Below are 26,329 nucleotides of genomic sequence, written 5' to 3'. Positions count from 1 at the left end.
CAGAAACTGGCATCAACGTCTCAAATTCTTCCATGACTGCCTGAACTTGTCCCAAGTAAGTAGACATATCTAATTCCTGTTTCTTCAAGCTTGTCATTCGCGATATTACATCATAGAAACGAGATATGTCATTAGTGTATAGATTACGAGCCTTTCCCCAAACTAAATAACATGTCTGGAATGGACGGAACAAGGGCATCAACTTGGAATCAATAGATCGCCACAGGATACTACATAACTGAGCATCGACCTTCTCCCACTTGTGTTTTGGCCTTTTCATCACCTTCGCTAGCCTTTTTTGTTAAATGATCTTGAACTCCTTGACCTTTACACCACAACTCGACAGATGAAGCCCAATCTAAGTAGTTTGAACCTCCCATTAAAGGTTCTGAGGTAATCATAACACCGGAACTGCCAGAACTCGGGTTTCTAGACCCGAAAGCATCGACTCCCAAAGACATGGTTGGATTATCACTAAATAACAAAAAAGAATCAACTGAAAATTCTCTGAGACAGATGAAGAAAACACTGTGTTTGCCGGAAAAGTACTGTAGCTGCCGGAAAAATCAGTGTAGTCGCCGGAAAAACTCAAAGTGGTCGGAATTAAAAAATAAAAATATGGACAGGCTCGGAATTGCAGGGCGATCCAACTGTCCTGAAGAAGCGAAGCCGAAAAATGGCCGGAAGAGGCCTCACGCGCCGGCGCGTGGGACAGACGCGCCGCCGGCGGCAGAGTTCCGACAGGCGCGTGACGGCGCGTGGCTGGCTATTTTCCGGTGATTTTTTCTGGGGTTTGGTCGGATCTCTCTTGGGAACCTTGTGGTGGTGTTGGATTTTGCACAACACTGTTAATTAGTGACTTTGACGCAATAAGTCACTTAGGTCACCGGAAAATTGCACGGTGACTGAGTTCTTTCTTCCCGGATATCGCTGGAATGATGCACAACGATAAATTTCACACCGTAGCTCTGATACCATGTGAGAAAGCACGGGAGAAAATATATTATTGATGTATATACATATGTTACAATGAGCCCTATATATATACACACATAACATGTCCTACTCCTAATATATATTGGATTAGGGTTATTTATTTACTCCTATTTACATGACTATTCTAACACAAGTTAAATCTGAAAATTTGAGAGTTACCAGATTTAAATGTGTAATGCAGTTAATTAGCTGATTTTTGTCAAACCAGTCACTCTTTTATCGGATGGAAGACTGCTAATCTATGAAACTATGCAAACCAAAGCACTTTTCTCAAGTGAGCAGATGATCCAGTAATTTCATCGCATAAAACCCAACAATCTAAATATGAGTTATTTTGTTTTTGTTCTCTTCAAATAGAGTGTGTACATCGATCATGCCCCCATGGGAGATAGGAATTCTGCATGACTTTTATACAGATTTGCCATAAAGTTGAATTGCTTCATGATATTTGAATGTGCTGCTGTTTGGGTGTAAGTTATTAATTGGAGTTTCAGAAATTAGCTCAGTGCATATAAGAGATGGATGGGCTGTTCTACTGGACGATATGGAACTACGAATAGAATGGATATAACAGGACATCATTGGTGGCTAATAGAGACCTGCTTCTTGCGAGATTAATGCGAGTGACCTTGTCATAGTAGATATTCTTCTTCTTTTGCTTCCCTAACCGGGAAATGAGCTAATTTCTCCTTTTATTATGAAGCCTCCAGGAACTGCAGAGTCTCAGGCTCTTATGTTTCCTGCAGCAGATAGTGTGGATGTTGGTAGTAGCCCCTGTCCTTCGATGATGGATGTGCAAGATCAGATGCTTTTGCCAGTAGGTTTTCCATCCTATGACAGCTTTAATCAGCCACCACCTCCAGCAATTCTGGGTGATTCACTGAGCAAACATCAAGAAGTTATAAAAAGCACTGCAGTTGCTAATCAAGTAAACAATGTTTCAGCAGCTATTGCTGGTGAATTCGATCACTTAATTAAAGCTGGAGCTCTTATGACATTTGCTCCAGAGTATGGATCAGTTGAGACCCCTACAGGTGAGAACTCCCATTCGATTTTCAGGAATCCCTATGTTCCGAAGTCCCGGGAAGTGGAGACTGTGAGCACGTGATTTTTGCCTCGCTTGAATTATTCCTATAGAATTTTTAAAATTAGGATTTTTCTTTTATTATTTGATTTTTATGATTTAATTGCGTAATTTGGTGTGTATTTTTATTTGTGTGTGCATGATAGTTCATAAAAATACAAAAATATTGCATGAGCATTTAGGATTTAATTTTACATATTTTTAGACTAATTAGTAATTAGGCTTTTACAAAAATACAAAAAAAAAAAAAAATATCATAAAGAAACTTTGATTTGCTTTGTTTGATTTTAATTTTAGTTTTAGGGTTTATTAATTTCCTTTAAATTGGTAGTAGTTTAATTGTAGCTTAATTAGGTAGTTGAATTAATTTTGAGGTTTAATTTTAGTTTAGTTTTAAAATTAATAAAAAAAAAAGAAGAAAAAGAGAGAAAAACAAATAAGGAAAAGAGAATTAAAGGAATTAAAGGCAGGCTTGTTTAATACCTACATTTGGGCCAACAATTAAAATAATTCCCCAGCCCAAACCAATTAACCGTCTCACCCACACCCAGTCCAAGCCCAAATGCCCTTGCCAATTCCTTTTCTATCCCTATATTAGAATTAGCCCGACTTGCCATTAGAGTGTTCTTTCAGACGTTGAGAGGAAGGGACCCGCGGACACACCATCAGAGCTAGATTTAGCTTAGGATCGGTCAATTGCCCCAACCCCATCATCGAATGAGGTTAAGTGCGCCTTTCGGAGACTTTGATAAAGAATCCCTTCCTTCGGCGAACGGCTAGACACTTCTATAGTGGGATCTCTTGAACCTATGAAACTCGTGAAAGTGGGTGAACCCCTTGCCCCTTCCCTGGCTCTCCTTGCACGTATCCCGAGTCGCGAGGTGAAACTGAAAGTGGAAATAGAATTCCATATCCGCTGTGGTGCTTTGCTCCCTCCGGTTCGTTGATCTGTGGGCATACGGGTCTTTTCCGGAAATAAAGGATTGCTACCCTTGTCCCTCACAGCACCACCCTTGAAGCTGAACCAAATTCTTGTGCCGCAAGTGACAACCGTTTTGGTACCTTACTATATGTTTGGCCTCCATTTCCTCTTCTCTCGTATCTGTCCATCTTTCTGATGGTGAAGGAAGAAATTATGACAATAATTGCGATAATGGAAACGAAGCATGCGGCAAGGCCTCCCAATCCAAGAACCCAATCGGGAATCTTCGTTCCTCTTTTATGATGATGAATGGAACTGCTGTCCCGCGTAAGCCTTTGGAAGCAAACAATCGTAAAAAGGAAAAATCGAGAAGTAGTCTAAGTAGAGCTAAGGTAAAAAACATGGACAATCCTGTGTATTCGATCTAGTGCTCTCACTTGCCCCCAAGGGGCCAGAAGAAGATACCCAATGTTCGGGGTAGAAAGCCAGGGTTTGGTACTTTGACGAGCTGGCCGCCGAGAGAGCACTGAGACGAAGAACCTAGCTAGGAATTTCCCTGCCCGTGTCTACTTCTTGAAAACCTAAACGGGCAAGGTAAGCGTATCAAGAGAAAATGAGCAAAGCAAGGGGAGAGCTTATGCCCGGCTAATTGAATGGAGTTCCCGGCTTTAAAGAATCAAGTTCAAGTACCGAGGAGATTGATTTGAAGAGCTTTGGTGAGGTATGCTAAGCAAGATAGCTCATTTCTTGGATAAGGGCTCTATATAGCCTTAGAATGCCGTCTTCTGGTCCTCATGTGGATGATTCCCCATATGAGAAGTGAAAGGTTGGTTTATCAGTTTGAAGATCGCTGCTGTGGGATCTAGCGGCTCCAGCCGCATTGACGATAGTCCTTCATTGCGACTTAGATTGCACGATCAAGATCAAAGTGTCCGTCCGTTCGGTAAGTCAGCCAGTCGTCATCTTATCTTGCACGAGCATCGTCGTCCCCATCACTTCCTCATCCTCAACCTCTAGAGGAGTGGAAGAGACTTCCCAACCCAGTCCGTCTCTCACAATAGCCAAAATGATCCCGTTTCACCTTCCTTTAATCACGACCGTTGGATCTCATTAATCCGACGGTCCGGAACTAACGAGGTTCTTTAATATAAATATGTCTTAACGACCCCCTACCCCCATCTCACCATCTCAGACCCCTCTCACCAGAAACATAACGTCGCCGTTCCTCCACCGTCCGCCGCCATCCGGAAATCGCCTCCGCCGGCGGCGATTGTCCAAATCCCCGCAATAACTGAAATAGAACCCCCTAGAACCTTCTAGATTGGGGTTCTAATTTGAAATTCAGGAATTAGGTGATATAACTTGGGCAATAAGTCATGAATTGAAGGACTAAGTAGCTAAAAACTGAAATTAAATAAGGGACTAAGGGTGTAAAAAGAAATCTGAAAGTTGCCCTAGTTTTTGTCTGCCTTGCAATGCAAGTTTTGGAAGTTAGAGAGATCCCAAAAATCTGAAAATTCAAGTTTCAAAAGTTTTAGAAGTTTAGAGAGTTAGAGATCTGAAAAGTTTGAGAAGCTGGAGAGATCCAAAAAATCTGAAAATTCAAAAATTCAAAGTTTAGAGCTCTAGAAATCTGAAAAAATTCAAAAGTTGAGCAACCTACAGATCTGAATTTTGAAATTCAAAAAGTTTCCAATCCTAGTTTCATAGAATTAAAATCCTAGCAAGGTTCTGAGTACTGAAAACCACTGAAAATTCCAGGCAACTAAACCTACCAAAACCACTGTTTCATTCAAATTTTCCTGCAAATCTTCGAGGTTTTCATTGTTAAAAATCCCTGAGTGTTCAGAAGTTGAAAATGAGTTATACTTAGTTGGTATTCAAGTGTTTGGGGTCCATTTGGTGTGAATTTTGATAACTGCTCCCATTGCTACATTACTGGTTTCTAATTGGATTTAAGCTAGTCCTCCTTGCGTATTTCTGGATCATTTTGTGATTGCTGAACACTGATTCCTGCTGCTGCTTCTTTCCAACTCACTTATCCCTCATTTTTTGGCTTCTATTGTTGAAATCCAGGTACATGTTCTGGGGATCTTCTCTGATGTAGCTTTCAATACTGGATATAAGATGAAGCTGTGCCTGTTTTTCTATTGTGGATCTATGTATATTAGTTCATCGTATTTCAATTAGTCTTATTAATTAGCTAAACTGTCACTGTAACTAATTTGGACTGTTGAACTATGTTTTCATTTGTTCATTCATGATAACTCTAGTAGTATACATTAGTTTGCAAGCTATGTTAGTTTTAGGTGTCAAAATGTGTTGGAATTTATCAGACTTTACTACTCGTTTATTGTATAGGAAAATCTTCAAGTCTTTCAAAGGACTACTACCATGTTTCAAGTGTAATTTGAATTTTAAAGCTTGAAAGTAGTTATAAAATTGTTGTGTTGCGTATATTTCCATATCTTTGATTTTGGAGGCATTTGACTAGAGTCATATAGATCTGCAGAAAAAATAAAATATCCAGTCGTTTATTTTAATCTTAAACCCGTTGCTTAATGTAATTTAGCCATGTAATTGCAAATAAAAAAAATAGAACAAAGAGCTGGCCTCCAAAATTGAATAACACTGATTGAGGGCCAAAGTTTGGTTAAATTGGGAAATTAATTCTTTCATCCACCTATCAATACTGGTTTGCTTGCATTATTGTTTGGGCCGCCTGGGATCATAAGGATTGAGCTTAATAGGGCCTAGTTGCATAATAGCAGGCCAAAAGAAATACCTTCAGCCTTCTAAATTTATTCATCCCACTCAGTTGAAAGCCCATGGGACTTGATCTTGAGTCCCAGCTCAGGCCTGGTTGCAATTTAGGCCTGTTCTAAGGCCCATGTTTTAGACATCTTTACAAATAAAAACTGAACAGACCTTCTTTCTTCTTGGACTGGCTTTGAGGCCAACACGTTAAAAATCCTAGTTCATTATTGAAGTTATTGGTTTAATTTTGTACTGTAAGCTTGGGCTTTCAGGTTAAGTAGCAAACTTGAATTAAGGAGATTCAATAATGAAGATCCTCTTTTTTGAGTTTGGACTTGATCCTGAGGCCCGAATTTCCTTGAATGCCTTTAATAGTAGTTAATTAATAATGTTAATTAATTAGGCCTTTTAGAGACAATCCTTAATAGAGAATAATAGTACCTTTTAGGATGATCTTTTAAAATAAATCGAGGTGCGCCGCGCCAAACAAAATTTATAAATTACGTGGCCCTCTTTAAATACTTACATTAAAATACTTAGAAATCGGGACGTGCCTTTTAGCGAATTTTCATGGCCTCCCGCAAAGTTAACAACGCGTTAGTTGCTTTAGGCGCGTTATTTAATAATTTTACCTTCCTAAACTCGGGTGTGCATTTCATGTGACCCAAATCCAAATCACAAAACGTTGAATAAAATGTGTCGCGGATCCGGGTGCATTTCATGTGACGTGATCCCAAAACACGTTTTAAACGACGTTCAACCTACCTTAAAAATTAATTAAAAGCGGTAAATAATTTTAAAATTGCACTATAGGATGAACATGTTTTAAAATCAGATATTAGGCCATTTATAATAGTTTAAGCGACCGTGCTAGAACCACGGGATCCGGGGTGCCTAACACCTTCCCTGGGTCAACAGAATTCCTTAGTTAGAATTTCTGGTTCGCATACTTTATTTGAAAAGTCGAAATTTCCTCGAGTTGGGATTCAAGATAAATTGGTGACTTGGGACACCAAAATGCAAACCTATCCCAACTGGCGACTCTGATAAATAAATAATCCAATTCCAGCTGTGAGACTGCGAATTCAAGCTCAAATAGCTATGTCTACTCTGCAACCCCACCTTTGTCGCTTTGCTTTGACGCATGTGAGGAGAAGTCTGGTGTGACTGTTAATCTCAAAACAGGTGCTGGAAGGCATGATACAAGCTCCAGTACACAATCAAGGAGATATTACACTCATATTGAAAGTGGAAATGAGAAAAATGACGGCAAGTTGTCTGGTTCTGACCATAGTTGCTCTACACGTGAGGCTCAAGTAGCACAGTCGCCATTTTCTGGTTTCAATTCGACAAATTCTGTTAAATCTATCCACAATAAAACCGAGAAAGCCAATGAAGCATTACTAAAAGCAGACAGCTTTGGTCAATCAATGAGAACTGTGCTAGCAACAGAAGTTGATTGCCTTATGTGCCAGGCATTTATGTGTAAGATACGGCATACACTATTATCTTCAACCAGCTACCTTCCTGTTGGTACGGACAGGATGTCAGGGAGTACCATTATAAACCAGCCACAAGGTGAAGGAGTGGTTACAGTTGACAATATGTCAAGCAAATCCGAGATGAGAAAGAAAGAAATATACCTGTTAGGATAGCGGGTGATATTGATGGAGGATTACTGGATGGGACCCTTAATACACCAGTTGGTGTGTGGCGCTCTGTTGGAGTTTCTAAGGGCATGAAGCAACCATCATCTGGTTTAGAAGCTTGCCACTCTTGTTAGTTTGATAGTAAATAGTACTCCCTCTGTTCCAATTTATGTGAACCTGTTTGATTGAACACGAAGTTTAAGAAAAAATGAATACTTTTAGAATTTGTGGTCTTAAACAACTCAAAAAGGGATCCACACTATTTGTGTGGTTATAAAAGCTTCTTACTAAGGGTAGAATTGAGAATTTAAGCTAAATTGTTTCCAAATTTAGAAAGGGTTCATTCTTTTTGGAACGGACCAAAAAGGAAATAGGTTCACATAAACTGGAACGGAGAGTAGTAAATAACCCTAATCCCATATGTATTAGGAGTAGGACATGTATTATATATAAATAGGGCTCATTGTATCATTGTTATAATTAATCAATAATATTTTTCTCCCGTGCGTTCTCACATGGTATCAGAGCATTAGTGAGAAACCTATCGTTGTGCATCATTCCAGCGACTTCCGAGAAGAAAGACCTCGTCGCCGTGCAATTTTCCGGCGACTTAGAAGGCTGCCCGTAATCAAGTCACTTTCTGTCGGTGTTGTGCAAAAACCAACACCACCACGAGGTAGATCACTCCTCGGCGACCAACCCATTAAAATTTCTCCGGCAGAAAAGCTGCCACGCGCCTCCAACAGAAATTTTCCGGCGAGTGCGTGAACCCACGCGCCGGCGAGTACGACCACTTCCGGCCATTTTTTGACGACGGTTTCTTCAGAACAGTTGGGTTGGCTACTAATTCTGACCCTACCCATCCTGTTTTCGTTTGATTCCGACCACTTTGAGTTTTTCCGGCGACTACACTGATTTTTCCGGCAGCTACAGCGATTTTTTCCGACGTGAACAGTGATCCCCAGAAAATTTCTGCTTTTTCCGGCACGATATTATAATGGCATTCGTATCAGAAGCCTTTAACTCACAATCCGTTGGATCCAATGCATTGAATCCCATCCAGATGATTTCTTTACCGGATTATATTGAGTTTCTTCAGTACAAAGCACGTAAACAGACATCTTCAGGATTAGCCTCCGTTGTTCCAACAAATAGTAGCATGACTTGTGTCTCCCAATCTTTACCTTCTGAGTCTTGGGTCATTGATTCAGGTGCATCTAATCATATTTCTGGTAACAAATCTCTTTTCACTAGTATTTCATATTCTCAATCTCTTCCAACAGTCACACTGGCCAATGGGTCTCAAGCCATGGCAACTGCAATAGGTCAAGCAAGTCCACTTCCTTCCTTACCTTTAGACTCCGTTCTTTATGTTCCTGGTAGTCCTTTTAATCTCATAGCCGTTAGTCGCCTAGCCAAATCCCTTAAATCTGCTGTTTTATTTCTTGATGACCTTGTTTTTATACAGGAACGCAGTACAGGGCGGATCATTGGTACCGGACGTGAATCAGATGGACTTTATTACCTTATCCTTGCAAAATCACATGGACTCGCATCTTGTCTTCCTCCAATAACTTCTCCCGTTACTGATTCACCAGATTTATTACATAAACGGTTAGGACATCCCAGTTTGTCAAAACTTCAGAAAATGGTACCTGACTTATCTCACTTGTCCACTCTAGAGTGTGAGTTATGTCAGCTCAGTAAGCATACCCGCTCCCATTTCCCGCAGCGTCTCGATAATCGAGCAGAGTCACCTTTTACTTTAGTCCATTCAGGTGTTTGGGGTCCTAGTCGGGTCAGTTCTACCTTGGAATTCCGCTACTTTGTCAGTTTCATTGATGATTATTCCAGGTGCACTTGGACATTTTTGATGAAAAATCGATCCGAGTTATTTTCTATTTTTCAGACCTTCTACGCTGAAATTCAGAATCAATTTGGGGTTTCTATCCGCACATTTCGTTGTGATAATGCCCTAGAGTATTTGTCTTCCCCATTTCAGCAGTTTATGAACTCCCATGAGATTATTCATCAAACATCTTGTCCGTACACATCCCAACAAAATGGGGTAGCTGAAAGAAAGAATAGACATCTTATTGAAACTGCTCGTACTTTACTCATACAATCTCATGTTCCGCTGCGTCTTTGGGGAGATGCAGTTTTTACATCTTGTTATCTTATTAATCGTATGCCATCTTCATCTATCCAAAATCAAGTTCCATTCTCTGTCCTGTTTCCCCACTTACCTTTGTTCTCTCTTCCACCCCGTGTCTTTGGGAGTACGTGCTTTGTTCATGACCTTACTCCAGGAAAAGATAAGTTAGCTCCTCGTGCTCTTAAGTGCATATTTTTGGGTTACTCAAGAACGCAAAAAGGATGTCGATGTTATTCTCATGACATTCAGCAATTTCTTATGCCTGCTGATGTTACTTTCTTTGAAACCCAATCATACTTCACAGGTCCAGTTAATCACTTAGATATTTCTGAGGTGCTACCCGTTCCTTTTTTTGGAGATTCAGTCCCTATCTCCCATTCATCTTCCTCCATAGCTCCACCGCCTACAGTTCCAGTTGCAGCTCCACCGCCTATAGCTCCAGTGTCACCACTGAGTCCAGTGCCACCACCTAGTCCAGTTCCACCAAGTATAGCTCCAGTGCCACCACCTAGTCCAGTTCCACCAACTATAGCTCCAGTGCCACCACCTAGTCCAGTTCAACCTTCTACAGCTCCACCACTCCTGACTTATCATCGTCGTCCGCCCCCAGCATCAGGCCCAGCTGATTCACGTCGTGCACCTGACCCTGCTAATACTGCGGACTTGTCTCCTCTTAATCGGCCGATTGTGCTACGAAAAGGTATAAGGTCCACACTTAATCCTAATCCTCATTATGTCGGTTTAACTTACCATCGTCTCTCATCATCCCATTGTGCATTTGTGTCATCTTTGTCCTCTGTTTCCATCCCTAAGTCTACAGGTGAAGCACTGTCTCATCCCGGATGGCGACAGGCTATGATTGACGAGATATCTGCTTTACATACGAGTGGTACTTGGGAGCTTGTTCCTCTTCCTTCAGGTAAATCGACTGTTCGTTGTCGTTGGGTGTATGCAGTCAAAGTTGGTCCAGATGGTCAGGTTGATCGACTTAAGGCTCGTCTTGTTGCCAAAGGATATACTCAGATATTTGGACTCGATTACAGTGATACTTTCTCTCCCGTGGCTAAAATTGCATCAGTCCTCCTTTTTCTATCCATGGCTGCTATTCGCCATTGGCCTCTCTATCAGTTGGACATTAAGAATGCTTTTCTTCATGGTGACCTTGAGGATGAGGTTTATATGGAGCAACCACCTGGGTTTGTTGCTCAGGGGGAGTCTAGTGGCCTTGTATGTCGGTTGCGCCGGTCCCTCTATGGTCTAAAGCAGTCTCCTCGAGCCTGGTTTGGTAAGTTCAGTACAATTATTCAGGAGTTTGGCATGACTCGTAGTGAAGCTAATCACTCTGTATTTTATCGACATTCTGCTTCAAATCTCTGTATTTATCTGGTCGTTTATGTTGACGATATTGTTATTACCGGCAATGATCAGGATGGTATTAGTAAGTTGAAGCAACATCTTTTTCAGCACTTTCAGACTAAGGATCTAGGCAGATTAAAGTATTTTCTGGGTATTGAGGTCGCTCAGTCTAGCTCGTATTGTGATCTCACAACAGAAGTATGCCTTAGATATTCTTGAGGAGACAGGAATGACATGTTGTAGACCTGTTGACACTCCGATGGATCCGAATTCTAAACTTCTGCCAGGACAGGGGAGCCTCTTAGCGATCCTGCAAGATATAGGCGGTTGGTTGGTAAATTAAATTACCTCACAGTGACTAGACCTGACATTTCCTTTCCTGTGAGTGTTGTGAGTCAGTTTATGGATTCTCCCTGTGATAGTCATTGGGATGCAGTTGTCCGCATTCTAAATCAGCTCCAGGCAAAGGCTTATTGTTTGAGGATTGAGGTCATGAGCATATCGTTGGATACTCAGATGCTGATTGGGCAGGATCACCTTCTGATAGACGGTCTACGTCTGGATATTGTGTCTTAGTAGGAGGAAATTTGGTGTCTTGGAAGAGCAAGAAACAGAATGTGGTTGCTCGGTCTAGTGCAGAAGCAGAATATCGAGCAATGGCTATAGCGACATGTGAGCTAATTTGGATCAAACAGTTGCTCAAGGAATTGAAATTTGGTGAGATTAGTCAGATGAGACTTGTGTGTGATAATCAAGCTGCTCTTCATATTGCGTCAAATCCAGTGTTCCATGAGAGAACTAAACACATCGAGATTGACTGTCACTTTGTTAGAGAAAAGATACTCTCGGGAGATATTGCTACAAAATTTGTGAAGTCGAATGATCAGCTTGCTGATATTTTCACCAAGTCCCTCACTGGTCCTCGTATTAGTTATATATGTAACAAGCTCGGTACATATGATTTATATGCACCAGCTTGAGGGGGAGTGTTAGTTTGATAGTAAATAGTAGTAAATAACCCTAATCCAATATGTATTAGGAGTAGGACATGTATTATATATAAATATGGCTCATTGTATCATTGTTATAATTAATCAATAACATTTTTCTCCCGTGCATTCTCACAACTCTGTTCAGCATAATTCTTTCATTGAGGAAAATATGCTAGCTTATGGGATACAGCAGCCGCTTCAGGAACTCCTTGACGGGATGGCTTTACTTGTGCAACAAGCTACATCTCTTGTTGATGTTGCACTAGATGCTGATAACAATGATGGTCCTTATGTCTGGCTCGCACTGCAGGAGCAGTGGAGGCGTGGCTTTTCATGTGGACCATCCATGGTTCATGCAGGTTGTGGCGAAGTATTGGCTTCCTGTCATTCGCTGGATATTGCTGGCGTGGGGCTTATTGATCCACTTTCAGCTGATGTAAGCTTTTGCTTTTTCAGTAAATGCTTTTTGTGTGAGTTCAGAGTTGATAGAATGTAGCCCTCCTCTCCCCTTTCAGCAGAGGCACCTCTGGCATATTTTAGCCTGCTTTGTCTACAAGCCTAGGCTACAGTTGCTTGTTTATGCTGGTGGTGAAGTCTCATAAGAATGCAACAATACCACAGATGACCTATTACTCATGATTGTGATACTGTGGATAGATAGGGAACTGCTATCTGATAGTCTTGAGGAAAAGAATAGTTAAATGAGATTTTTATAAACATCCATGAGTGTAGCTGCATAGAGATGATTAAATTGCAATCTGCTATCCATGTATTTTCAGCTCAGAGTTTTCCTCTTGGTCATTATCTTTATCAAAAACATGGTGTAGAATTTGTTAATTTATTTACTAGTGTTATTTCCTCAGTATATAGTTTTCCTTTATATTAAATTTAGGTGTCACGTTGGTTAGCATCTGAGTCAAAGTACATTTTTTTCTCAGTTGTGATTTTGTTTCCTTTCTTCCTTTTCTTCTTTACATTGGTTAGCATATGACTGCTCTCATTGTAGCTTCCATGGGTAAGCACCTGAAACAAATTATTAATTGAATGGTGAGAAGATGCATATTTACGTGTTGCTAACTTTTGCACATTTTATAACTTTGGGTTTCTCTCGCCTTCCACAAGTTAATATGGAAACATCTTCATTCAGGTTCAGGCATCATTTACCCTCACTCTGCTGCAGAATGATATAAAAACAGCTATGAAATCTGCTTTCGGTACTGCGGAAGGTCCTTTATCTGTTGTTGATTGGTGCAAAGGTCGCAGTCAATCAAATGATGGGGGAATATCTGGTGATGGTTTTTCTGTAGAGTCCACTGCAAGTGCAAGTGAATGTCGTGATTCTTCAAGTACCATATCATTTTCTGTTGGCGAATCTATAAGTCCATCTCAGTCATCCGCTGGTGGATCATCTAGTTTGAAAGGTATGAATTATCATGGTCATACTGTCAACTATCCTACCATGGGTTTTGATAAAATTTCTTTTTTGTTCTCAGATGGAATTAGGTTGGATGAGGCAAGTGAGCGCAGATTAAGCCAAGACACTTGTCTATCACAGTCAGAGCAGCTACCAGGCTCAAGGCTTAGGCGAACATTGTCTGCAGTACCATATCCTGCTATACTTGTCGGGTATGTATTTTATACTGAAGTTGGTTGATGCTTGTCCATTACTCTTTGAATTAGTGAGCCTTGCAGGTTGCCTTTTCTCCAAATTCCGTAGCATACCAAATTGCTTTATTTCTCATATGCTATTCCATTTACCCCTGCTATACTATTGTGAATTTCTATAAGAAAGAAATTCCTGTTTTCATAAAGAAACCCAAATCATCTATACATAACGGAACCTCATGGGTACACCAAAATATGGTTCTCCTTAAAAAAAAGTCCAATCATCTATACATAAAGGAACCTGATGGGTACACCAAAAAGAAATTAGAACAAGAGACTACTCTGTAATTTAAAAAAATCACTAACAACTCCTTGAAAAACTCACATTTCTCTCTTTCCATGAAACCCACATAATGGCTAATGGTGCAATGTCCCATGCTCTCAGTCTTCTCTCCCTTCTGCCGCAGGCTCAATTATGCCTCACCTCCTTCACTGTGCCTGCATCACCATTGAATTCCAAACCAATTTAGACCACTAACCACAACAGCATATCGTCCTGGTACTGTAGCAAGAGATGGTCTACATCTTCTCCAGAGCATCTGCACATAAAACACCAACATAAGTGATCCTTCGCTTCCTGAGGTTCTCTGCTCTCTGTATCACTTCCCTCACTGCCAACCACCCGAAGAAACACACCTTCCTGGGCGCCCTGGGAATCCAAATGGAAAGGTGTGGAAAGGCCATTCTTCTCTCACTAGAAACTTTTGGTAATATGATCTAACAATGAACAAATTTCCCTATACTCTCTCCATCTCCACAAGCCAGCAGTTCATCCGGTGCATTTTGCCTCTACAATAGATCAACCATGTTTTGAAATTTGTCCATCTCTCAAACCTGGATGTTCCTCCTAAACATCAAGTCCCAGTAAACTTCCTCCACGTGTTCCATGGATCTGTTGGACAGTCAACTCTTTTTGGCGCGATATTCTGTATAAATTGGAAAAAGCAAAGCTTAGCTCACTCTCTCCACACCACCTATGGCCCCCAAAAACTAATCATGCTATCGTCCCTTACCCTGAAGAGAATATGATTACTGAAATCTTCCCGCCCCTTCATAATGCCCCTACAAAGACTGCATTTAAACAGGTTTTGATGTTACTAGTTCTCCACTCCGTTCCATAATTCCATAGTCTCCACTACCACTCCTCTCCATACGGCATTCACCTCCGTCTCATACCTCCAAATCCATTTTCCTAGAAGGACTTTGTTGAACACCCTAAGATCTTTCACTCAAGTGCTCCTGATGTCTTCGCAGATGTGAAAAAATTTCCAATCACTAAATGAAACTTGCTTGTGCATCCGGAGCATCCCATTTGAAATTCCACTGAACTCTTTCTAACTTTCAGTCACAGTAGCCGGTGCCTATAATAATGACATAAAGTATGTAGGAATGCTAGACAAAGTGCTCTTGATCAACACTTCCTTCCCTCCTTTTGGCAAGTACCTCTTCTGCCATCCTGCTAGCTGCTTCTCGGCTTCCTCAATCACCGGGTTCCACACTGCAAGATCCTTGTTTGAAGTGCCCAACAGTAGATCCAAGTATGTAGTAGGTAGTCCACCTACTTTACAATTCTACACTTGTGCTAGCACTTCAATATTGTCCACCTCCCCCACTGGTGGATCCCACATTTAGTAAAGTTGATCTTGAGACCTGAGACTACCTGGAGCCAAATAAGAATTTGCCTCAAATATGAGAACTGAGAAGCATATGTATCACAGAAAACCAAAGTGTCATCTGCAAATAAAAGATGGGTGACCCGTAGGTCACAATGCTCCCTGAACGAGCCAGTGAAGCCCCTTAAGAGACCCCCTGAAGCCTTAAAATGCGACGGTGTTAGTTGAATTACTAAGTTGCATTTTGTCACCAGTTACTAGTTCTAGGACTTCTTTTCATATGGATTACTTTAAGATTTCAACCTGATGATAACTGAATTAGATGAAAGCTTGCTGGAGCTGCATTTGATTCTTGTATTTACCTTTTAATGGAGAGGACTCACATGGACATTGTAACATTGTATTTATGACCACCAAATTATTTGGAGTTCCTTTTCTGTTTCTGGTCTTAACTTTGCTATTACAGGGTAGGAACTTAAGTCATTTACGTTGCAGATACCAAGACGATTGGCTTAAGATGGGACCTAGTTCTCTTCAGCTCTGGGAAAAGGCACCTTTTGAGCCTTATGCAATGCCCAAGCATGTAAGTTTAAGATAGATAACACAAGTATTAAGCTCTTAATATCTTTAAGCAGTTCTTTTGCATTTCTCCTGAACTATTATTTTTCCACCATTTTTTCCAAAATTTTTCAGATGTCATATTACGTTGTCTGTCCAGACATCAATGCTCTAACAACAGCTGCAACTGATTTTTTCAAACAGCTTGGAACTGGTTAGTATACTTAAATGTCTTGCTGATCTGAAGATAACATTTTGTGTTCCATCTGTGTTACAGAAAATAATACACTGGTTGCTTTGGTTAAGAAGGTTAAGATTCAGGTATCTGAAAAGTGTAAATACACATTGATTTCACAAGGTGGCTGGTTCATATTTAATAGTCTGCATTTCATAACTCAATCTGCATGTCTCTTCCATTTTGGAGATGTGGATAAGTGACTAATTTGAAATCATTTTTTTTAATTGCACAAAAAGATGAGATCAAGGTTTGAAATCCTTTTTTTGGTGCAAATCTGAATGCATAGATGATCCTGAGGAAATTCTAGATGTTTTAGGTTCCTTGTAAGAACAAGGTTTTTCGTTTTTTACTATTTTGGGGCTCTGATGTAATATATATACACACACACAAACACACTCACACAGAGAAATATGTTACCATTCTCAAATAAAGAAGATGAGATCAAAGTTGGAAAGATTATATTGAAGTAACTAGAAAAAGGAGATCAAATTATTGCGTTCTTCTCATATACATCCAGCTTCAAAATTGTCCTTGACCTGAATATTTGTCATGTAAATATGGCCACCTCTATGTTTGAGGAATGAAATTTTGTCCTTGGCTTGGATATTAACTACGCTTCTCTCTTTCAGTTTATGAGATGTGCAAACTGGGAACTCATTCACCTCAATGTATGGGAAATGAGATGGAGATAGATTCTGGGAAGAATGGGTCTTCTGGATTTGTTCTGGTCGATTGCCCTCAGTCAATGAAGATAGACAGCAGTAGTGCATCTATGCTGGGATCAATCAGTGATTATTTCCCTATCCCTTTCCAATGGCTGGGATTTAGAGAGCTATTTGAAGTCTCTCAAAAGTTCTCAGGAATTTAAAGCCTGGTTCATGCATGACCATGAATCCAAAAGAAGGAAGTACTGGTCCATGTACAGTAAGTTGTGACTCTTTGTTTGTCTTTTTATTCCTCATCTACTTTTTTCTTTTTCCCCTCTCTTTTCTCTATTGCACTATAAAGTCGAAGATGCATCATTAAATCATTAAAGTGAACTTCGTTGAGTCCATTATGGATTGGCGGAAATAAAGTATCCTTTTGATAGAGTTTAGATGTTAGGACAGTCCCACCCCTTTCTCTTGATATGGGTACCTTTTTATAAGCTTAAGGTTCATGGCAAAGCAAAAGGGAAAGAGTAGATTGAGAAAAAAGAGTGATTCCGTGGTCATTAATTGTCACATGTGCTTCATAAGTATTTTGCCTTCTGGATAAGCGAATGCGAAAGGAAAAACTGAAAAGTACTTGTCAAACTAGAACTTTTCTTACTGCATCTGGTACCTCCACTACGTAGACATTTATTTTACTATGATCGGTCGTGACAAGAATGTTTATGTTGCTAAAGCTTGGGGTTTGGTAGCTGTCAAGTTGATAGTGAAAGAATGCCTTGCACAATGACTGGTCTGTTATAATATTGTTACCCCAATGTGTATTTTCTGTTTCCCACTGGTAGAGTAGTTCAGGTAAGTAGGGTAGTTCTCACTTACGTAAGGCTAGTGAAATGCCCAGTAGTTGGATGGGCAAATATAGCAAGGGAGATTTATAAATGTTTCGTCTTATGTAGGTGTCAAAATTTTCTAGTAAAATGCATCTGCTAAAGGGGATTAGTCAGCTTCAAGGTGATAAATCTCTAAAGTAGAGCAGCAGACGAAATGATTGGATTCACTAGGCGTAACAAAAGCTCAAAATTTCTCTTAATGTGAGAGAAGGATATACTGTGACCAGTTGAAACATTTGAGAAGCTTAATTAGTGAGGGCTAATTTTTTGAAAATTGAGATGAAGTAACCTTGGCTAAGGGCTAAATGCTCTTACATTTCTGGTTACATTTCTGATTCATAATTACTGATTGTTTTCTTTTCTCTTAGTTTCGGATACCCACTTGTTTCATTATTTTAGTCTTTGCCTTCCATCTGTCCAAAATGCTTCTTTTCAGATAAGTTGAAATACCCTACCGACACTTTTGAGGAGTCAATGCAATGTAGCTTTGAATGAGAATCTGACATGCTGTTTTGTTGGGTCCAAATAGGGAAGAAATAGATATTTGAGAATTCATATAGCAGACTTAACTAGTTTGGGATTGAGGGTATTTCTTCGTATCATTTGCTGTTCTACCATTTCCATAGTTATAAAACTCTGGAGTATTGGACTTAAGCGAATGAAAAGATGATACTAGGAAATATCTTATTTAAGCGATAAAGTATATGGACAAAGTACTTCACCAGAAGCTGATATCTGATTATATATTTGAATGTTAAATCAGGTGATATACGTGGTTTGCCCTTTCGCTGAGCCTCTTGCGGTCCTACAGACGGTGATTGAATCTTCTATTGCTGCTGGATCAGTAATTCTTTCTTCAGACAAAGAGAGGCGATCTACACTGCAGAATCAAGTCGGAAGGGCCTTAAGTTACTCAGCAGCAGTGGATGAGTCACTCTCAAATGTTTCAACACTTTCAGGGTTTTGTATTCCTAAGTTGGTACTGCAGATTGTCACTGTTGATGCAATTTTTAGGATTACAAGTCCTGCTGTCAATGAGCTTGTCATCCTAAAGGAAATTGCTTTCACAGCTTATAACAAAGCCCGCAGGATATCTCGAGGGTCCTCCAGTGACATGGTTCAGTCATCGTCCATGTCTGGTAGATCTCATCTGGTCCTGATGCAAATGACTTCCCCAGTTCCAGTGATGTGGAAGGACTGTGTTGGTCCTCGAAGCCAGGAACTTCCCTTCAGAGAGAGGCTGAACTTGATGCTAGCCTAAGGTCTGGTAGTTGGACAACTGGCAAACATCAAGAGGGGGAGGTCTCGGATGTGATCCAAACAGAATGGAGGATTTTTCTTTTCAAGATGAAGTTCGTTATTTGTTTGAGCCCCTTTACATTCTAGCTGAACCAGGTTCATTGGATCGTGGACTTTCATTTCCTATGTCTTGTAATCCAATGGCTGAATCTTCAAAGCTTTTGTTAGATGATGGTACAAGTGGAAATTTTATGCAGAGTTTAGCTTCTTCAGGTGGCGGAGACACTGGAACAAACATTCAGTCTGAAACATCTGAACCAGATGGCTTTGGATCTGCACATCAAAAGTCACTTGCAAGCCTGCATTGTTGTTATGGATGGACTGAGGATTGGCGCTGGCTGGTGTGTATATGGACAGATTCCAGGGGAGAGTTGCTTGATAATTATATATATCCATTTGGAGGAATAAGTAGTAGGCAGGATATGAAAGGCCTGCAATCTTTGTTTGTGCAAATTCTGCGACAAGGATGCCAGATACTTCAGGTATGTCTTCCTGAGGCTGCCATTGCCAAGCCTAGGGATTTTGTCATTGCACGTATTGGAAGCTTCTTTGAGCTTGAATGCCAGGGTAAACATTCGCTATCAATATTTTGTGCTTATTGTTTACTTTTATTGAAAATGCAAAACAATGGTTTTGAATTTTGATGACATTGACTTGCTGGCTCCACCTTTAATTCCAACACATTTTCAGCTGATCTCATTGTTATTCTTGGTGTGGGATAAGGTTATATTACACTTTGAACGTCTTGAAAGAGTGCAGCTTTTGTTGGTTTTATTTTGAGGGACTAGAATGAAGTTTCTGCTTGGGTTACCATTCATCTGTAGTGTTGCTGAAGTTGCTAATCTTATTGATGCAATTTTCTGGACGCAGAATGGCAGAAAGCCCTGTATGCAGTTGGGGGATCTGAGGTGAAGAAATGGTCTCTGCAGCTAAGACGATCTGTGCCTGATGGAATGTCGGCAAGTAGTAATGGGACATCCTTGCAGCAACAGGAAATAGGTCTGATTCAGGAAAAAGCACTTCCTTCCTCCCCTAGTCCATTGTACAGTCCTCACTCAAAGGCTTCCTCTTTCGTGAAAGGTGGCTTGGGGCAACCATCCACAAGGAAGCAGTTAATTGGTGGACAGGGTATGGTGGACAACTCGAGGGGTTTACTTCAATGGGTGCAAAGCATTAGTTTTGTCTCTGTTTCAATTGATCATTCCTTACAGCTTATGTTGCCAGCAGATTTAATGAGTCCTGGTAGGTGTCGTCTTTTCCCTTCTTTTTGTTTTTTTGATTCCCTTTTTCTCTGATTGAGTTGACTCTACTTGCCTTTCTTCTGGCATCTCTTATACTATCTACCAATGAACTGTAAAGAAGATGTTATTTCTGAAAACTTAACCAATCAGAGATAAAGTGAACTAGGACACTTGTAAGCATAATGTTCTTTTTAGATAACACTCCAAGGGAATTGCTTCTCTAGTTGGAGGTGTGAAATTATTCTTTGAGAAACTCTAGGGAGGAATAGCCTCATGCTGAGGAATTGTAGTTGAGATATGAGTACCAAGGGAGTAAAGTGGGATTCAGTACGCGCTGGGCTTATGTGTTTCAGTTTTTTTTTTGTGTGTGTTGGGGGGGGGGGGGGGGGGGGTTGGTGTTTACCATATGGAAGAGAATATTCTTTGAGAAATATTTTCTCTGGATTTATCATCAGTTCACATTTTTATGCCTAGTTATTTCTGTTTCATACTTGTGTATGGTTGTATATGAACAAGTAAATTTTGCAGGGACGAGTCAAAGTAGTGGCATTCTGAGTCAGCCAGGTTATCTTGAAGGTTATACACCAGTGAAGTCCCTCGGTTCTACATCCACCTCCTATATTCTAATCCCATCACCCAGTATGCGGTTCCTACCTCCTGTCAGTCTTCAGCTTCACACTTGCCTAACTGCTGAATCACCACCACTCGCCCATCTTCTCCCAGCAAGGGCTGTGCTATCCCTCTTTCAACAGGTTTTGTGGTTTCAAAAGCAGTACCTACAATGAGGAGAGATGCGAGGAGCATCTCAAAAGAAGAATGGCCCTCAGTTCTATCTGTCAACCTCGTTGATTACTATGGTGGCAGCAACATCATCCAAGAAAAGTTTTTGAAGGGTGTTGGTAAGGTTGGGGGAAGGGGTACAGGCTCGGAAACAAGGAACGTTGAAATAGCAACTCACTTGATTCTTGAGAACATAGCTGCAGAACTCCATGCTTTATCATGGATGAGTGTAAGTCCGGCATACTTGGAGAGAAGATCTGCTTTGCCTTTTCATTGTGACACGGTATTAAGGCTCCGAAGGCTGCTCCATTTTGCTGATAAGGAAGTTTCTCGGCAACCTGAGAAATCACAAGTTTAGGGTATGTAAAAATTGCGGTATGCGCACAGAACTTGTTGAAGCCCCGTCATCATGTACGCAGCTTATATGTTTATTTCACTGTAGAAATGACTGTAAACGAAGTGCATATAGTTACTTAGCTTACTTGTTAGAAGACATTCTTTTGGAAGAGTGTAACCTTAGGAAAAGTTAGTGGTTGTAGGATAGTAGATTGTTAATTTTTGTACATAATGTTGTGTGTATACTTTCACAGCGATCCGAAGAGAGTTGAGTACACAATTCTTTTGCCTTAAAAATTCTTTTCAAGGTCGAGTTCTCATTATCTTTACAACGTTGTAAGGCACTTTATGTCGAGATACTTTCTAACTTGACTGCAATCTTGTGAGTGTAGTTTATTGATTTTTCCCTGCTTGATAGCGCTTTTCTGAATGAGAAATCGGATCTTAAACCAAGTATTGGTGCTTCATTCAAAATTCAGATGTTGTATTTGAATTTTTATGAAGGAATTGTTATGAGGGAATTACTTACATTATGAAGGAATTGTTATGAGGGAATTACTTACATTAAGGATATTTTTGTTTTTTATTACTTTATTCTATGTATTGCTAATATGTATTTCTATTTCACATTCTATGTTGTATAAACTAATATATAGATTCGCTCATAAGTTAAAGAGGGTATCATTTAATACCGTCAACCATATGCTACATAGGATTATGCGTGATATTATCTTATGCAGGAGTTTATGTTGATATTATATTTCCATCTTATGGAGGAGTTTATGTTGATATTATTTTTTCAACCATCAATGGATCTTTAAAAACCGACTAAATCAACCGAATCATACCAAACCAATTATTAGATTTATTTTAATAAAAAAGTCATAGGCTTTTATATAAACTTACAACCGTACCGAATAATAGGGTAAGTTTCTAATTTTACAAAAATAAACTGAAAAAATACCGTATCGTACGGAATAAATTTATATGAAATATATATTTTATATACTAAGTTTAAAACTAAGCATTAAGTTTTTTTCTTGGGTCTTAGGATTATGAAAATGGCTACAAGTGACCAAATAATTAATATCCGAAATCCCAACTTCTAAACTTATTCTACTACTCATATCAAAACTATTTTAGTTCTAACATGTTGAGTTGCAAGCCACTAAGTATTCCAACGATCTTCAGTAGCAAGCCACAAGGTATTGGATATCTTTCCTCTCGTATAATTTCAATTTCTCTTGTTGAATACTAATCTTTTAATAAGCTCTATTCTTGAGTCCCAAATAGATTAGTATCTTTTCACTCGTATGATTTATATTTCTCGTCTTTGCTTAATTTGTTTTACGCTTTCCGAGGGTCTATCAAAAACCGTCTCTCTGCCCTTCCAGGGTAGGGGTAAGGCTGCGTACATCTTACCCTTCCAAATCCCACTTGTGGAAAATTACTAGGCTTGTTGTTGTTATTGTTGTTGTTGTTGTTGTTGTTGTACTATAATAGTAAGATGAATCTCTATTCTGGACATCTTTCATGTTCTTTTGATCATCACTTTTAAAATAGTCGAAATGTCTAGAGAATTTTGCCAAAGTCCTAGGCAAGTACACATTATCGCATTATAACTTCGACTAGCGACTCTTACATGATATTTTTTTAAAAATATCGAAAAATTAACAAAACGTACCGATACCGAAAAGAAACCGAGAAGATTGAGACAGCTTCGAAAAGTATAAGTTAGGTTATACAAAATGGAATAACTGAAAATTTGTTATGATACAAATTTATAGAATAACCGGCTGAACCGAACCATTGACAGCGCTAATTCCAACCAAACGACCCCGATTGTAATGCTGGAAATGAAATATATGTTTTGTCTACTTTTAAGAAAATGTTTTAGTACATGAGGGTTATTTGAGGTATTTTAGTTATTTTAATTCGTATATTACTAATTCTCACATTTATTTTCCCACATTTTATCCCACAAAATTATAATAACTAAGGCATATAGCCTTTTTGTCCAAATGAAGTGACACCTTTATTTTTTTAATCCGTCCGAAAAAGAATATAACCTTCAATATTTAGTAACCAATTACCTTTAAAATATGATGATTTATAGCTAAGAGAAATTTTTATGACGATTTGTGTGACGATTTATGAAAAAATGATGATTTATAGCTAGAGAATTGTTATTGTTTGTTTTAGACCAAGAATTTTAAAAGTATTTTTTCCAGGCGCAAAAAAGACAGCCAGATAGTGTATTGTACCCTGAATTCTATGCAAGTATCAAACAGGTAGACCAAATACTACACTACGAATCATGGATTTCATGCAAGTGTTATAATACGAGCTCACTCATAAGCTAGATATATTTTTCATTAGCCAATTGATCTTATAATCTCCAATATCCCTAGGCTTGGAGATGCTGAAACAGTTTGTAGCTCCAGTAAAGCTCAAACATTTTTTTAATTTCTGCAAGTCAGCTATTAAGCTTCAAACTGAACTTCCTTTTCAACTAAAGAATTATTCTTTACTTCCCAGAGTAGATTACACATGTAACCAAGATGTCGTTAGGTCAAATAGGATTATTTCCAAGCTAAGCAAAGAGGGACAGATTGATGAAGCAAAGAAGCTGTTTGATAAAATGCCTGAACCAGATGTGGTATCATGGACAGCGATGATTTCGGGTTATATAAGATGTGGGAAGATTGATCAAGCGAGGGAGTTGTTTGATAGGACTGATGCAAAGAGAGATGTTGTTACTTGGACAGCTATGCTGGCTGCGTATGCGAGGACGAATAGAATTCTTGAGGCTGAGTTGCTTTTCAACGAAATGCCCGAGAAGAATATTGTTTCTTGGAATAGTATGATTGATGGGTATGCGAGAAATGGTGGGCTTGATAAGGGATTAGAGTTGTTTTGGAAAATGGAGGAGAGGAATGTGGTTTCTTGGAACATGGTTATAGCAGGATTGGCTCGGCATGGGCAAATGCATGAGGCAAAATTGCTTTTTGATCAGATGCCTGAGAAGAATGTGGTGTCTTGGACTACAATGATATCAGGGTTGTCGAGAAATGGGAAAGTCGACGAGGCTAGAGTACTTTTTGATTGGATGCCTGAGCGGAATGTGGTTTCTTGGAATGCAATGATTACTGGATATATGCAGAACTCGAGACTTAATGAAGCGTTTGAATTGTTTGAGATGATGCCAGAAAAGACCGTGTCTTCGTGGAATACAATTATCATGGGCTTCATTCTAAACGGGGAACTAACTGGAGCTAGAATATTGTTTGATAAAATGAGGCAAAGAGATGTGGTTTCTTGGACAACGATGATTAACGGGTATGTGCTAGAGGGGAAAAGTGAAGAAGCGCTAAGAAATTTCTGTGACATGCAAATGGATGGTGAAGTGAAACCAAATGAAGGGACTTTTGTGAGTGTTTTGGGTGCTTGCAGTGACTTAGCCGGTCTTAGTGAAGGAATGCAAATTCACCAAGTAATTAGCAAAACTATTTATCAGGAGAACGAAATGGTCATATCAGCACTTATAAACATGTATTCGAAATGTGGAGATGTAGCAACTGCAAGAAAAATATTTGATGATGACTTGAGAGGCCAGAGAGATCTTATATCTTGGAACGTCATGATTGCAGCTTATTCTCACCATGGATGTGGAAGAGAGGCAATCAATTTGTTCAATGAAATGCTGCAAATGGGATTCAAACCAAATGATGTGACCTACGTCGGATTGCTTGCTGCCTGCAGCCACTCAGGTTTGGTGGAGGAAGGGTTAAAATACTTTGATGAGCTCTCTAGAGACGATTCCATGAAGTTGAGAGAAGACCATTATACATGCCTTGTAGATCTCTGCGGTCGAGCAGGACGACTTAAAGAGGCCTTGGAAGTTATTGAACGGCTTCCAAGTACAGAATCAGCATTCGTTTGGGGAGCACTTCTTGCGGGGTGTAATGTTCATGGAGATTCAGAAACAGGAAAATTGGCCGCAATGAAACTGTTAGGGATTGACACAAAAAGTTCTGGAACCTATTTGTCGTTATTGAAATTGTCTGCTTCGAATGGAAAGTGGAAAGAAGCTGCAAAGCTGAGGACACAAATGAAGGACATAGGATTGAAGAAGCAACCAGGTTGTAGCTGGATAGAAGTTGGGAACAGAGTTCATGTATTTTTAGTTGGTGATGAATCTCATTATGAAACTGAGGTTATTCACTCATTACTTAGAAACCTTCATATGAAAATGAAAAAGACTGGTTGTGCACCAACAGATGATTTTGCAATGGAAGAAGGTTGTCTTATTATCTAAGTTTTTGTTTCCTCCTCTTTTCTTGTTCAAGTTATGAATGTCACTACTAGATTTTTAGTTCAAAGATCTACTGAAGCAAAGTACAACATGGAGCTTTTTCACCGAAATAAATATAGAAAAGAAGATTGTTTTCTACTTTAGTAACGTTTAATTTTATTGCAAACAAGTGTTATTAGACAACTAGTTATCATGTACTATTAATCAAAGAAATTCAGAAAAGGAGAGAGGAACGTGTATAACATGCTAGAAAGAGAGACCTTAGTGATGAACTGTCACTACTATGAAGATAAACAACATACAGACAGGAAAGGAATAGCCGGAATAGAATGAAGGAATGATTCAATCTTCCATCATTTCAGAGCCGACGCCTCCTTTTCTGCCTTTCTATCTATACTTCCCATTCCAGCAAATTAAGGAACAAGCAATGGTTTACGCGCGAAAAAGTCTTTTCTTTTAGATGTGATTACTTAATGACATTCAGATTTTACCACTTGTTGGCAATATAAGACTATATTTCCTCTTGAGACGACAAAGAATGATAATGAAGATACCTTTGCTTGCTTAAGATTTTGTCTGTATATTGCAACTGATTTTAGCAACTTTGCTCTTCATATTTATAAGTCAAACTGTCGAAACTTTCTGTTGTCTAATTAGCCAGCCCTCATGCATGTAAATTAAAGTAGAATATATATTGCGTCGGCAAAGATTTCGAACAGGGTCGGATGTAGCCTTTAGGCTACATGTTTAATTAAACTCATAATTTCTATAGTATAATGAATTCAATGCTGAGAATCTTGAAAATTGAACCCATTAAATTTAAATTCTGGATC

The 26,329-nt window shown here is 39.4% G+C and overlaps 1 protein-coding gene and 1 pseudogene across 1 annotated transcript; both read left to right on the top strand.

The window, feature by feature from the left end:
* LOC109215709 overlaps positions 1–21,581 on the top strand; it is a 38,123-nt pseudogene extending 16,542 nt beyond the window's left edge.
* On the top strand, positions 23,219–25,634 carry LOC109242692 (pentatricopeptide repeat-containing protein At2g35030, mitochondrial). The gene has a single exon (XM_019409539.1). It carries the CDS (start codon positions 23,601–23,603, stop codon positions 25,497–25,499), a length of 1,899 nt encoding a protein of 632 aa, XP_019265084.1. The 5' UTR covers positions 23,219–23,600; the 3' UTR covers positions 25,500–25,634.

This window comes from Nicotiana attenuata, chromosome 2, assembly GCF_001879085.1.
Source record: "Nicotiana attenuata strain UT chromosome 2, NIATTr2, whole genome shotgun sequence".
In the NCBI taxonomy this organism is placed as follows: Eukaryota; Viridiplantae; Streptophyta; class Magnoliopsida; order Solanales; family Solanaceae; genus Nicotiana; species Nicotiana attenuata.
This window is presented reverse-complemented; position numbering and strand designations above follow the sequence as displayed.

Coding starts and splice junctions, on each gene's coding strand:
- LOC109242692 (XM_019409539.1), top strand. CDS start 23,601: ATGCTGAAACAGTTTGTAGCTCCAGTAAAGCTCAAACATTTTTTTAAT.